We start from the raw sequence: 14,466 nt of genomic DNA, 5'->3' as shown, positions 1-14,466 counted from the left end.
GAAAGCATCGCTTGGAAGTTGTAAGGAGGCAACCAACTGTTCCTGGACAGTACAGACTGCTGAGAGATCTTATGCCTCGTTTCCACTGAGTGGTACGGTATGGTTCGGTTCAGTACGGTACGGTTCGGAACGGTACACCTTGCGTTTCCACTGCCATGATAGGCGTGGTGTAGCAGGAAAGCTGTGATAGACGATTCTCTGTCAACCAATCAAAGTTCTGCAAAGTGTAGCTCCACCCTGTTGGTACGGTACTAATGTGCTTGGTACCCCAATGAAAGGGTCCCAAAAAAGTGGTACAGTACAGTTCGGAATTAGGGTACCATTCACAATGGAAACGGCATAAATAGCGTACCGTACCGAACCGAACCGTACCAGAAAGCTCAGTTGATATGAGCCATTAGAGGTTTTTGGGCTGCTGCCACCCCTCTTGTGCTATAAAGTCAGCTGTGTGTTTGCTAAAGGGGGCATTGGCTGGTGTCCTGAAAAGCTTTGTTTATCCAATTCTTTGTGAAGGAACTATGCTCTTATTGCTCTAAAGAAAGAAATCTGATTTTAACTGCAGCCATTACAAGCCAAGCCCACAATTTTCTAAATGCAATGACTTCTGCTTTAGCTTTATAGAAAGAAGTTCACCCCATCCTCAACTTGTACATAGTTTCTGTTTTTGGAGTATCCCACGTAATCCCATCAACCCTATCCAAGTTTTCTAAAATAAAAACAACACCCCTAGACTGTTTATTGGGGAAAAGGTGTACCTCAGATACTGTGCCTGGATGTGGGGCAATCCACAGGGGAAGAACCTGGGTAAATGTCCAGCGGCTCCTAAGGGAGTAAGCACTACAAGGAAAGGAAGTTACAGGGACACTGGATTACTGGAAGGATTTAGGCCCCTTTCACACACTCCGTCCGTCGGAAGGAGTCCGTTTTTCTCAGCGGGGGATCGGCGGGTCGATGGATAGAGGATGACAGCTGTGTCTCCGCGCTGTGTGCGGAGACACAGCTGTCAGTTCCCCATGCATCTCTATGGGGGAAATTGGATGGGAACGGACCGCCGGTCCGTTCTCATCCGATCCCATCCGCTGGACGGATGGAAAATAGGGTTTCATCCGTCCAGATTTGACAGAACGGATCGGATGTCAGCGGACATGTCTCCGCTGACATCCGATGCCCCATAGGGATGCATGGGGGGACCGTTCAGATCCGCCAAAAATACTGATAGGCGGATCTGAACGGTCCGCCTGTGTGAAAGAGCCCTAACAGGTATTTTTTTGTATTTGCAAAATATTTACATAACCCGAAAAAAGAAAACAAATGCAGGCACCACATATAAGGACTGTTAAGCTGCAATATACAGTATTACATTATTGGTCTTGGGTTAATATAATTCACATAGTCAGTTTAGAAACAAATGATGTTTGGTATGCAGATCCACGAGTATTTTGCTTTTTTGGAACATTACAATGTATTGCCCAATGAACGTATTCCTTGCCTCTGCAGATTGGGTTTGCTCGGTATTGTTGCAGAAAGTTGATTAATTTGGCAATTGCATTCATTCCTATACTTCAGGACCCCTCGTCTCTTCTGTTCTCTTTTTAAACTCCCATTTTCACCTGCATTCCTAACTAAATCGCAGTTTGTACGGATTCAGCGGGAAAATAATCACGGTCATAAATCAGGCGCCGGTTTACTACAAAACGCGACTACTTTATTATCTTTCTTATTCCGATCGCCAAATGAGGGAAATAAATAGAGCGCCAGGTTTACTTTTGTGACACTTTAAAAAATGTGTTCACTATTTCTGCGCAGTGGAGATTTTCCCTATTAACGGAAATTAAGGGACAGAATGAGAATTGCTGAGATCTCTGTAATGTTGTTTTGCAGGTGCCAAAACCGGAGAGGTGGCGTTAATGAATGGACTGACGGTTAATTTGCATCTTCAGATGGTGAGTCTTTTCTCCCCTGCACTGGATGGTCTACTTTCAATTGCAGATTCTCCTTATCTATTATGCGTGTTCACACTGAGAATCATTACTTTTCCTATTCAAGAAATTGTTTCCTTCCAACTCACAGAAGCAAATATGGAACAATAATCATCTGCAGCTTCTGAGTTTTACATTTTTCAGAGCTCGGTTATCTTGGCGTACAATCCTAGGTAAATCCTCATTTTTCTATGAGGTTATTTCAACGCTGTGTATTTAAAGGGTTTTCTACTTTTAAATGGGACCATGTGTTAGGATGCAAGGTCAACATGAAGGTTGGGCCTAAGTGGTGCACCAACTTATGGAAGAACCATCAGATAGGGTGGCTTGGCGTTGTGTGTGTGTTTTTTTTTTCCATAAAAGTTTTATTAAAATTTTATGCAAGACATACAGAGAGATAACAAAACACATAACAATAGAAACACCCCTGGATGGGGAGATCCCCAAGGGAAAGGTGAAGCAGGTGCCCTAACATAAGCATGCAAGTACAAAAAGAGGCAGCCTGTAGCCTACCATAGTGTACAAGCACATCATATCAGAGGAGTGAGACATATCCATGGGTGACACCAGGGAGCACACGTAAGGTGCGTTTCCAACCACAATAATTCGCTAAGGGGCAACACTAATACCCATAACCCAATGAAGGGGGGCACAGTATTTCTAGAACTCAGTCCCCAAAGACTCCCAAGTGGGAACTGCTCCAACTTTAGAACTAGAATAGAAAGAAAGAAAATAAAAAAGGCAAGGAGAAGAGAATAAGGAGAAAAAAAGAGGGGGGGGGGAGGGAGGTAGCCTGCAGAAGGCATGCAGGGGATAGAGGGCACAACAGCCAAGGAGCTTACCAAGACTACACATCCCTAGTAAAAAATTGCAGTAGAGGGCAAAGTACATCCTAATTCGGAGGTGTCCAGAGGAAAGAAACCCAAATAGTGGGCCAATGGACGTATCAATTCCAACTGTATGCTCTCTTAGCGCAATACCCCTATGCATGTTCAACAGCATACTCCACCTAGGTTTTGTAGTGTATCCAACATGACCAGGTATTGTGAATCTGTATATTTTGTCATGATAAGTATGGATCAGTTCCTCCATGGCTCAGATTGTTAAAGCGAGAAAACCATCCTGTTATAGTTGGAGGTTCAGTTGTCCGCCAATGGACAGGGACACATAATCTGGCTGCATTGGTCATATGCATGGCTAATGTTTTAAAGTAGCTTGGCATTGTTTTCATGAATATGAGACTTACAAAATGTATTGGTCAACCTTAACCAACAAGACACAATAGTCAAATATAATCTTGGAGCCACAGAACATGTGAGATATACGGTTTCTTTATTTGCAAAATACTGGCAAAGAGGTAGACCTTTTTTTGAATGATAAAAGTTCCACTTATAATTTCACTGGGCTCCATTGCAGGGATAGTGGTAAGGTTCATTTCACCAGGCCGCTGCGGTATAAGATGACCCAAACCTAGTCCAGGAACGGAACCTTGGAATGGAAACCGACATGCCCCTACTTGTCTTAAGACCTCTTCCTAGTACTACACCTGCACTGTGCTTACTCATCGGAGCTCTTTCCCTACTTCCTGCCTCACTGTGGCTGTGCCGAATGATGTCAGCCCCCTATATTTAGAGGACTCTACATTAAAATGGCAATCCAAATCAATTCAGAGATTTTCCCCCCAATTACATTTTTCTGCCACTAGATGTCATCAGTTGAATTGCCAGCATCATTCAACAGACTTTTCCTGAGCCCAGGTGGTCCTGGACCGTCCCAGCCTGTGACTGTACAGTGAAAGGAGAAGCAGCACAGTGATGAGCTCACCTCTCTATCAGTTTGCTTATTGTCAGCACATGAACTTATTCCCTATTTCTGCTGCTTCTTCCTTCCCATTCTGAGCTCCACTGTGCAAGGAATGCAAGAGACCGTTACCAGGTGAAATCAGTTATTAACAATGCATATTTTTGAAAATCCATTTAATGATGTATTCATGATTGCAGACCTGCTTTAACTGCTTCCTGACTGCCCCACGTACATGTACTGAGGCAGGGCGGCCCTTTGCGTGAAATCACGTACCTGTACATCATCTTTATTTCTGGGTCTGTGACATGCATGCATGCCACTGGTGACCTGCTGATTGGACACAGCAGGAGCCAATCAGCGGGTCCAGTGGGCCCGATGTTCTCCGTCACCCGGTGATCGTTCCCAAAAGAGGAAAAATGGCGGTTTGCCTATGTAAACAATGCAAATCGCCATTCTGTGAGAGGGGAAGTTGGAGATCCTGTATTTCTGTTAAGCAGGAACACGGATCTCTGTCTTCCTCCAGTCAAAGCACCCCCACACAGTTAGAAAGCACTTCTTAGGGACACATAATTTAACTCTTTGATCGCTCTTGATGTTACCCCCTTCCCTGCCAGTGTCATTAGTACAGTGCATTTTTTTAGCACGGATCACTGTATTAGTGTCAATGGTCCCCAAAAAAGTGTCACCTAGTGTCCAATTTGTCTGCCGCAATGTCGCAGTCCTGCTATAGGTTGCTGATCATCCCCATTACTAGTAAAAAAAAATAAATGACAAAAAAATTCCATAAAAATATCCCATGGTTCATAGACGCTGTAACTTTTGCGCAAACCAATCAATATAAGTTTTTTAGGATTTTTTTTTACCAAAAATATGTAGCAGAATACATATTGGCCTAAATCAGGGGTCTTCAAACTATGGCCCTCCAGCTGTTCAGGAACTACAATTCCCATCATGCCTAGTCATGTCTGTGAATGTCAGAGTTTAACAATGCCTCATGGGATGTGTAGTTCCACAACACCTGGAGGGCCGTAGTTTGAGGATCTCTGGCCTAAATTGATGAAGAAATTAGATTTTTACATTTTTTTTATTGGATGTGTTTTATAGCAGAAAGTAAAAAATATTTCCGGATTTCCGGTCTTTTTTTTTTGTTTTATTTATAGCGCAAAAAAAAACAAAAATTGCAGAGATGTTTAAATACCACCAAAAGAAACCTCTATTTGTGGGGAAAAAAAGGGAGATCCATTTTATTAGGGTACAGCGTCGCACGACCGCACAATTGGCAGTTAAAATAGCGCAGTGCCGTATCATAAAAATAACCTGGTCACGAAGGGGGTAAACCTTGAAGCTGAAGCGGTTAATGTGTCATTTATATTTACCTAGATTTCAGCTTTACAGAAATGAAGAAAAAGGGAGAGGTGCGCGCTTTAGGGCCTTCTCTATATAACCGCACTTAGCATACAATTCTCCTAATTTTTTTCAGGATTCACTCATTAAGTCATTAGGGTTGTTATGTGATAAAAGACTCGCTTCGCTGAATTTACACAGTAATGCCTTTCCATCTCTTTGTTTTACAGCTATCCTTTTACAAGCCTACAAAAGCTCGCCATAAGATCCTGCTTGAAGCTAAAGCTTTTCCCTCCGACCATGTAAGCAGTGCACCTTTTCTTATGGCTAATTATACGTTAATGTACATTTTCTCATACCTGCCATGGTGATAATCATCGTTACGCAGTAAATAAGCCCCAACACAAAGAAAAGAGCATTAAAACCAGCTTGCATTATAGTGTAAGGTAACATTTACCATTATTCAATAGAATACAAAAAAAATGTAACAGGGAGGACATGGATTGCTCACTGATTTAAAGCTTAGCTTCTGGTATGGATCTTATTTTTATATTATATTTTATATTAACTTGCATAGTTATATTGCATAGACCAATGTATGTGTGCATATGACTTACCTATGTGACCTCTGTGTAAGCAGAATATTGCTGTAGTAGTTACCACTATTATAGCAAATGCCGCTGTCTTCCGGGTGCAAAGCGGCTGCCCTGCTACATAATAACCACAGAGGGTCACATGTTTGTCAGGGGCACCATTCACAGAACGTCTTGCATTGTTTTCAACTAATGCTAGGTGTTCTCTGATTCGATGAGGTGGAGAGGTGAGTATTATGATGTCACCTCATGATTTTCACCTCATCCAACCCGTCAACACTGAGAAAAATGCGCAATGTTCTGTTAATAGCACCCTTGCCGAGCAAGTGACCCCCGTGGTTTCTCTAGACTTGGAAGACAATGGCTATCACCCCCAGGGTTGCAAAGGTCACACTTGTGACTGGACCCCAGCTTTTCAACACCATGGGGGCCCTAAGATGGCAGGAAGTGGGGCTGCTGTGTCTTTTTCTTTGGTCTATTAAGGTTACTTTGCAGTATAAGCAAGGAAGCTCAGACCTCTGTAGTGTATTAAAGAGGAAGTAAACCGTGCACGAAAAAATGAGAAAAAAAAAAAAAACCTACATTGCATACTAGGTCATTATGAAATACTTACCTTAGAACGAAGCCCCAACAGTGCAGCCCACACAGCGACAGGACGTAAGACATGTCCGGCCATCCTGCTTCCTGGTTTGCGTCCTCCAGCCATCTGATTGGCTGGAGGCGCAATTACATCACTCCCACGCATACGCACGGCACAGGGCTCTGAAGCAACGGCACGGGTGGCCGTTCCTTCAGAGCGAATGCGCCGATGACGTAATCGGCTGCATTAAAAGTAAATATCTCCTAAATGGTGCAAGTTTAGGAGATATTTACAGTACCTATATGTAAGCCTTATTAAAGGCTTACCTTTAGGTACAACTTTCAAGAGAGGGTTTACAACCTCTTTAACCACTTTACCACCGCCCACAGTAATATTACTGCGGCAGAGTGGCTCGTTATCGTCTGACGACATAGTACTACGTCGTCAGACACTCCCCCTTCTGGGCGGCGCTTGCGCGCCGCCGGAGGCTCACTCCCGCTGTTTTCGGTCACAGCAGGAGTCGGGCCAGGGGAGGAGCAGCGGCGATCGCCGCAGCTCTTCCCCGATCATCGGGGATCTAGTGTGGAAATCCGCCCGCCTGTGTAAACACAAGCGGGCGGATCTCCCAAGTGACAGGGAGTGACAGATCGGAGTGTTCAGCATAGCTGGACATCCGATCTGTCCCTGTCTCACACAGTCACCTCCCCCCCCCCACACGTCAGTAAGCACCAGGCATACATTAACCCCTCCCTCTCCAATAAAATTAACCCCTTCCCTGCCAGTGTCATTTTTACAGTAACAGTGCATATTTATAGCACTGATTACTGCAGTAATGTCACTGGTACCCCCAAAAGTGTCAAAAATGTCAGTCAAGGGTCCGATCTGTCCGCCGCAATGTCGCAGTACCGCAAAAAAATCGCAGATCGCCGCCATTACGCGTTAAAAAAAAAAACACCAAAAATGACAGAAATCTTTCCCTTTGTTAGTAAACGCAATAACTTTTGCGCAAACCAATCAAAATACGCTTATTGTGATTTTTTTTACCAAACATAGGTAGCAGAAAACAAATTGGCCAAAAATTTAAAAAAAAATTGTTTTTTACATCTTTTTTTGGGGGAATTTCATATAAAAAAATGTTAAAAATATTGTTATTTTTTCAAAATAAACGCTATTTTTTTGTTTATAGCGCGAAAAATAAACATCGCACAGGTAATCAAATACCACCAAAAGAAAGCTCTGTTTGTGGGAAAAAAAGGACGTAAATTTCGTTTGGGTACGGCGTCGCACGACCGCGCAATTGTCAGTTAAAGTCGCACAGCGCCAAATTGCAAAAAGTGGCCTGGACGTAAGACAGCAAAATCCTCCGGTGGTAAAGTGGTTAATGTGTTTTTACTAAACAAAAATGCTTTACAACTATTACAATTATAGGAATACAATACAAGACTGACAGATATACCTACATAGCTCCCAACTGTCCCTGATTTGTAACGAAGTTCCTTTGTCCTCCTCATTTGTCCCTCATTTTGGTCTGATCTATATAGGTGTAAATAAAATGCACTTTTTACCTTTCAAAAAGTGTTTTCCAGTGCTAAACCTTTCATCCAATTTCTAAATTGCTGCATTTTTACATTTCAAAAGCCAATATAAAGGAATAGTAGTGGTAATAAAAAGCACTTGTGGGTTAAACTAATCATTTTTTATATATAATTCTTCTTTAAGGGGTGTAGCAGGGGGTGTGTCCTATGCCTACATTCTTTTGATAATAGGTGTCCCTCGTTCCCATCTCAAAAAGTTGGGAGGTATGTACCTATACCAAGCAAAATGCTACCTACTTCCTAGCAAATAAGCTTAAAAGTTACCTAATTCAGGTTAAAGTGGGTTCATGATCTCGGTAGGCAACGAGGACCCAGGCTTAATCTGTAATCAGTTGCTGGAGATCAGGCGAAAAAGCCTTCAGGTAATGTTTCTTCTGGCTGGCACAGACCTTCCTTGGTGTTAAGTCATTATGGAGTTCTCCTGTCAGCATATGTCATTGCCCTTTTATTTTTGAAACGTTACCCTCCCCACATGGGTGTGGCCCCTTTCCCAAATACTGTTTTTTCAATTAGAGAAACATTCTCCAATTCAACCTCAAGATGGCACTATGGAGTTATACATGCCATAGGTCATATATGTCAGAAAAGCCAAGCTATTGTTTTCCATGGTTACAGAACAATATACTGATCTTCAAACCATGTATAGGATGTCCTTACGCATGATGTTTACAGTTTGTAATACAATTTGACAGTTGGTTTGTTGTCATTTTAATGATTTTGATATATCAATAAAGTTTTGAAATTTTCCCATATGTGTGCTCACTATAGGTAACCCTATGCCCTTTAAAGTCCCACAATAATAGGCCCACTGCAATATTCGGTCCCCCTTTTTATACATGCAGTGGGACCTTTTCTACTTTTCTTTTATGAAGTGGTTACATAGTGAGGTTTAAAAAAGACACCAGTCCATTCAGTTCAACCTATGATGTGTGTGTTTGCTGTTAACCGTACGTTGTATACCCCTGTATGTTGTGGTCTTTAAGGTGCCCATCTAATAGTTTTTTAAACTCTCTGCTGATACCACTAATACTGGTATCCCTGCTGACACCACTGCTTGTGGAGAATTCCACATCCTTACCGTTCTGACTGATTAAGCAGATTTTTTTTTTTTTTTTTTTTCTGGAATCAAGGTTATTGCCTCATGCACACAGATGTAAAAAAAAACTTCTGCTAAGGTCGTCTGTTTTTTTCTCTTTAGGCCCATGAATGCAGCTGCATGTTATTTCATTTTGGCACAATTCCCAGCCGTTTTTGGCTCAACTATGTACAACTGGGTGAAGACACTTGAAAAATGCTGATTGGCGCTGACTTGACGTTGGCAAGATGTCGCCGGTTTAACGCTGGTTAATGCTGGCCTGATGCCTGTTAACGCTGAACTGACTTGTGACTGCTTTTCTGCATAAAGAAGTCCTCTTTAAAGTGGAGTTCCACCCAAAAGTGGAACTTCCGCTTTAGGTGGTCCTAACCCCCTGACATGCCACATTTGGCATGTCATTTTTTTGGGGGGGGGCGGGTACCTAGTTTTGACAGGTACCCGCTCCCACTTCCGCTCGGAGCGCCACGGCGCCCTGAGCGGAAGTTCTCCTCTCCCCCTCCCTCCCTGCAATCATCTGGGACATGTCAAAGGTCCCAGAAGATTGCCGGCCAATCACGGCGCGTAGCGCAACTCGCGCATGCGCAGTGCGTATCCGGCTGTGAAGCCGCAAACTGTCACAGCCGGGTGCCCACAGCAGTGATGCCGGCGCCGAGGGAGAGGATCGAGGCTTCGGGCGGCCGCATCGCTGGACCGTTGGACAGGTGAGTGAAATGGCTGGAACTCCGCTTTAAGCTCCCTTAAGCACTCCTTGCCAAGGTAGCTATCTGTATATACTGCTGCACTGCTGAACACTTCAGGGCCCACACTGGCGCCCCCTTTCTCTCACTTCTCTTCAGGGTTTAGACACAGGCACCCCTTTCTCTAAACCCCTCTACTGGTTAGCTGACTCCTGGATCCCTTTGACCTTCTGGAGTGGTCCCCTATCCTAAGCAGACCCCTGGCAGTTTTGAGTACTCACAACACTGTTTTTCCTGGAAACTTCTGCCCAGCAGCTCCACTCGGTCCACAGCACTCTGGATCCTTCCTGCAGCCCAGCTCAACCTCTGGTCCTCTAAGCCGACCACCCAGGACACACTTGCTTCCTCTGGCAGGAGGAGTGACAGCTGTCAGTCTCCTCCTGGGACTCTGCTTCCCACAAAAGACCTTCTATCATGTGCTCCCCTCAGACTTATGCCCCATCCTAGGGTGCATTGCGGCAAACTCCACCCTCTGGGGTAGATACAAGCCCTGATGTGTTATTGACTAGGTTTCCTCCACTGTCCAATAAAAGCCCTCATTGGACACAGTGGGGAGACTCCCCAGACTCAACAGACACACCTGGAAACACATGACAGACTAGCTAAATGTTCAGGCCCCCTTGATAAGCAGAAAGGGCCACAATATACTTTTCCTAGCACCTATCTAGGAGGGTGCTACATAATGTTCCCATGCACATGCAGACATTTTTGCACGTATTTGCATGCAGTGTTCAGGGGCATAAAAAAATGCCTGAAACCTGCATTCTAGTAGCGATGGAAAGAGAGGGAGCGGCCAGTATCTAAAGGACTGCAAGTCGAAAGGTGAATATTTAGCTGTTTATTGAATGCAGCAACAAGCGATTAAGCCAGCGCGTTTCAGGGAAAAAGACTCCCCCTTCATCAGGGCTGCTGCTGTTTGTTGAGGGTAAGTAGGGTAGGATCCCAATTGAGGGTGTCTGTGACACCAGGATCGGTAAGATCTGTATTCGCTGTGTTTGCAGCGGCAGCATGGAGCCCTATGAGAGCCCACAGAGTCCTATAAAGCTTTATGCTGCCGCTGCAAACACAGCGAATACAGATCTTACCAATCCTGGTGTCACAGACACCCTCAATTGGGATCCTACCCTCCTTACCCTCAACAAACAGCAGCAGCCCTGCCTGATGGGGGGGGGGGGGCATTTTCTTCCCCAAAACGCATTGGCTTGATCACTTGTTGCTACGTTTGATAAACAACTATATATCCACCTCTCAACTTGCAATCCATTGGATATTGGGCGCTCCCTCTCTTTCTATCTCTACTAGTATACACAGAAATGTCCTCAAGGCTGTACCCAGAAGCAGCAGCCCATGCCCCCCAAAAGGGCTTAATACCTCACTCTGGTGCAACTGGGCAGAATACATTGGAAAAGAACCCTTCCAATCCGCACCCACTACCACCTAAACATTGACTCACCACCGATTGAGTCAGCCCTGCGTGATCTCCAATCCCACAAAAGCGAAACCTGCATTCGGAACACAGATTATCATCATTTGTAATGTACGAAAACGCATCAAAATGCACCTAAGTGTGCATATGCTCATAAATGTATTCCAATTGGAAGAAATAATTAAAATTCTGGCCAGTAGAATGTATTTACACTGACCACACAATCAATACTCATGTATACGCACATACATACACAACATTAGAGGCATTTTTTGTGCCAATTTTTGGCAGAAAAAGATCCAGCATATTTGTAGCATTACCATGTGCATGAGGTCTTTAAATAAAAGCTGACCATTGTAAGCACCCCTGTCAGTGTTAAATGGTTTGCCTAAACTCTCTAACTTCTACTTTGGTTGGACAGCTTGGTCTGTTAAAAGAATTGGAATAATAAGACTTACCAGCCAGATCACTAGTTGAGAAAACGGTTACAGGGGAAATCAGAAAAACAAAGACTGCTTTAATTCTAGTGACATACTGGGGCTAATTTACTAAAGGCAAATAGACTGTGCACTTTACAAAATACAGTTGCACTCTGCAAGAGCAGTTGCTCCAGAGCTTAGTAAATGAGCAGAAGCTCTACTGACTTCCATCATCCAATCTTGTGAAAGCAAAATTATGTTTTTTTTTTTTTATTTGCCTTGCATGTGATTGGGTATTAATTGCAAAGTGAAGCTTTGCCTCATTTACGAAGCTATGGAGCAACTGCACTTTGTAAAGTGCACAGTCTATTTTCCTTTAGTAAATTAACCCCACCTATATCATATATGACTTTTTACCTTTAGCACCACGTTAATTGAAATCTGTGAAATGGAGTGAATAAAACAAGCCTATTTAGCTCTTTACAAAGTGCAATTTCAGCTTTAAACATCATACAAACTATAGATAGTAAAACTGGGTGAATCAATGATGGGGAAGAATCCTAATAGATCATAAACATAATAGAATGCAATGCAGATTTGTAGCTTCTAGAGCCTGCAAGATACTTTTTTTTTTTTTTTCTTAATTTACAGAGGCACAGACTTAAAGGGCAACTCCATTTTCATGGAAAAAATTTAGCAAATAAAAAAAGTAATCTAGCATATGCTGTACAATTTCTATACTGGCCCATGTTGTAACTTAATGTTACTAAAATGACACTTCTTCTTTAATCTGCAATGTTGTTCTGTAAAATTCAATGCAATATGACAACCTGGTGGTGTTCTGTACACAGTTGGTGCGCAGAACACCTCCAAAAATGTAATTTCCTGTTTGTGTAATTCATATTTGATCACCTTGTAGTACATGTGTAGGGATCCTGCCCTAAGCTGTAGTTATCCCTAGCCTAAATGTAGTGCTACTAGGCTGCAGTGGCATACGCACGGGGGGAAAGGGGGGTGGACAGCCACGGGTGTCACACATTGGGGTGTGTCAGGGAGCACCAGGATGATACCCCCCTAAGGGGTGACACCCATGGCCGGCCAGCTACCAGCCGCCAGACTGCCTCCACCGCTTACTAACACAGGAGAGTGGAGCAGGAGTAACTGAAGCAGAACGGGGGAGAGAGAGAGACACAGCAGCCCCGAATAAACAGCGGGCCTTGCCGAAATTAACTTTCTAAGTTAACATGCAGGTGATTGGTTGCTAGGACCCCCTAGCAACCAATCACATGCTGTTAGCTTGCAAAGTTAACTCCGAAAGTTCCCGCTGTTTATTATTTATTTATGTGCAGTAATCCAATGTAAAACGTTTCCTTTGTTTAAAACATGGGTATTGAATTTATGTTCAAGGAGGTGGAGGTCTGACCCGTAAAAATCTCTTCCATCCGAGGTCCAAATGAATCGCTTTTTTATGCGATGACTCAGATCATTTACATCGCAGCCCCCTCCTTTGACATTGCAATCTTGTTTTTACATCAGTTTACTCATTCCCCCTTTACATCACAGTTTTCCCTTGACAGTGGTGACCTCTGCCCTCCCTCACATCACCCATCCCCCACAGTAGTGTTCTCTGCCCCCTCCTTCACACTGCCCCCCCCCCCAAGTTGTGTCCTCTGTATTCCCCTTCACATCCCCCCATAGCAATGTTCTCTGCCCACAATTTGCCCCCCCCTCAGTTCTGCCCCCATTCACATTGCAGCCCCCCTAAGCTCTGCCCCCATTCACATTGCAGACACCTAAGCTCTTCTCTCCCCATTCACACTGTAGCCCCCCTCATCTCTGCCCCTATCACAGTGCAGCCCCATTAGCTCTGTTCCTCCAATTCACATTGCAGCCCCCTAAGCTCTTCTCCCCCCCCCCATTCACATTGCAGCCCCCCTTCCCCTCAGCTCTTCCCCCTATCACACTGAAGCCCGTTAGCTCTGTTCCTCCCATTCTTTGCAGCCCCCCTCAGTTCTGCTCCTTCCATTCACATTGCAGCCCCCTCAGCTCTGCTCCTCCCATTTACATTACATTGCTGCCCACCTCAGTTCTGCTCCTCTAATTCACATTGAAGCTCCCCTCAGCTCTGCTCCTCCCATTCACATTGCAGCCCCCTTCAGTTCTGTTCCTCCCATTCACATTGTAGCCCCCCTCAGCCCTGCTCCTCCCATTCACATTGCAGCCCCCTGAGCTCTTCTCCTCTAATTCACATTGAAGCTCCCCACAGCTCTGCTCCCCCCATTCACATTGCAGCACTCCCAGCTCTGTCTCCCCCCATTCACATTGCAGCCCCCCTCAACTCTGCTCCTCCCTTTTTACATTCCAGCTCTTCTCAGCTCTGCTCCCCCCATTCACATTGCAGCCCCCCCGCAGTTCTATCCATGCATTCACAGTTTACCCCCATAGCTCTGCCCTCCTTTCACATTACAGACCCCCACTAAATCTGCCCCCCCATTCACATTGTAGCCCCCTCAGCTCTGCCCCTTCACTCTACTGTCTTTCTCGGTAAGCAGAGCGGGGAGCAGGAGGCAGTACAGCTCTAGATAGCAGGAGACACAGTAGCTTTCGATGGAGGGCAGAACCAGGAGCTGCCGAAATTAATTTTTCAAATGTCCCAGCAGGTGATTGGTTGCTAGGACCACCCATCATCCTAATAACCAATCAGCTGCTGGGACACTTGAAGAGTTAACTCCAGTAGCCCCCACCCTGAAATCAAGACCAGTCACTGATATTTTTTCTCTTAGTGCTTCATGAATGGTCTTGTATCTGCCTCCTCCTAAAAAGGAATCTATAAGTGTATATGGAGTTTTGTAGCCTGAATAATAGTGCTGTAAATTGCTCCTATAATTTTTAAA

At 44.4% G+C, this 14,466-nt stretch overlaps 1 protein-coding gene across 1 annotated transcript in view; it reads left to right on the top strand.

Moving 5' to 3' along the window:
• Positions 1-14,466, top strand: part of KYNU (kynureninase) — a 178,503-nt gene that overhangs the window by 62,516 nt on the left and 101,521 nt on the right. The window contains exons 5-6 of the mRNA XM_082262168.1: positions 1,882-1,943; positions 5,357-5,428. Coding sequence (XP_082118294.1) covers positions 1,882-1,943; positions 5,357-5,428 — 134 coding nt within the window. The remainder of the gene's footprint in view (positions 1-1,881; positions 1,944-5,356; positions 5,429-14,466) is intronic.

The sequence above is a fragment of the Pelophylax lessonae genome (genome assembly GCF_965119305.1).
Source record: "Pelophylax lessonae genome assembly, chromosome: 6".
In the NCBI taxonomy this organism is placed as follows: domain Eukaryota; kingdom Metazoa; phylum Chordata; class Amphibia; order Anura; family Ranidae; genus Pelophylax; species Pelophylax lessonae.
The sequence above is the reverse complement of the archived record's forward strand: the minus strand, read 5'-3'. Positions and strand labels throughout refer to the sequence as shown.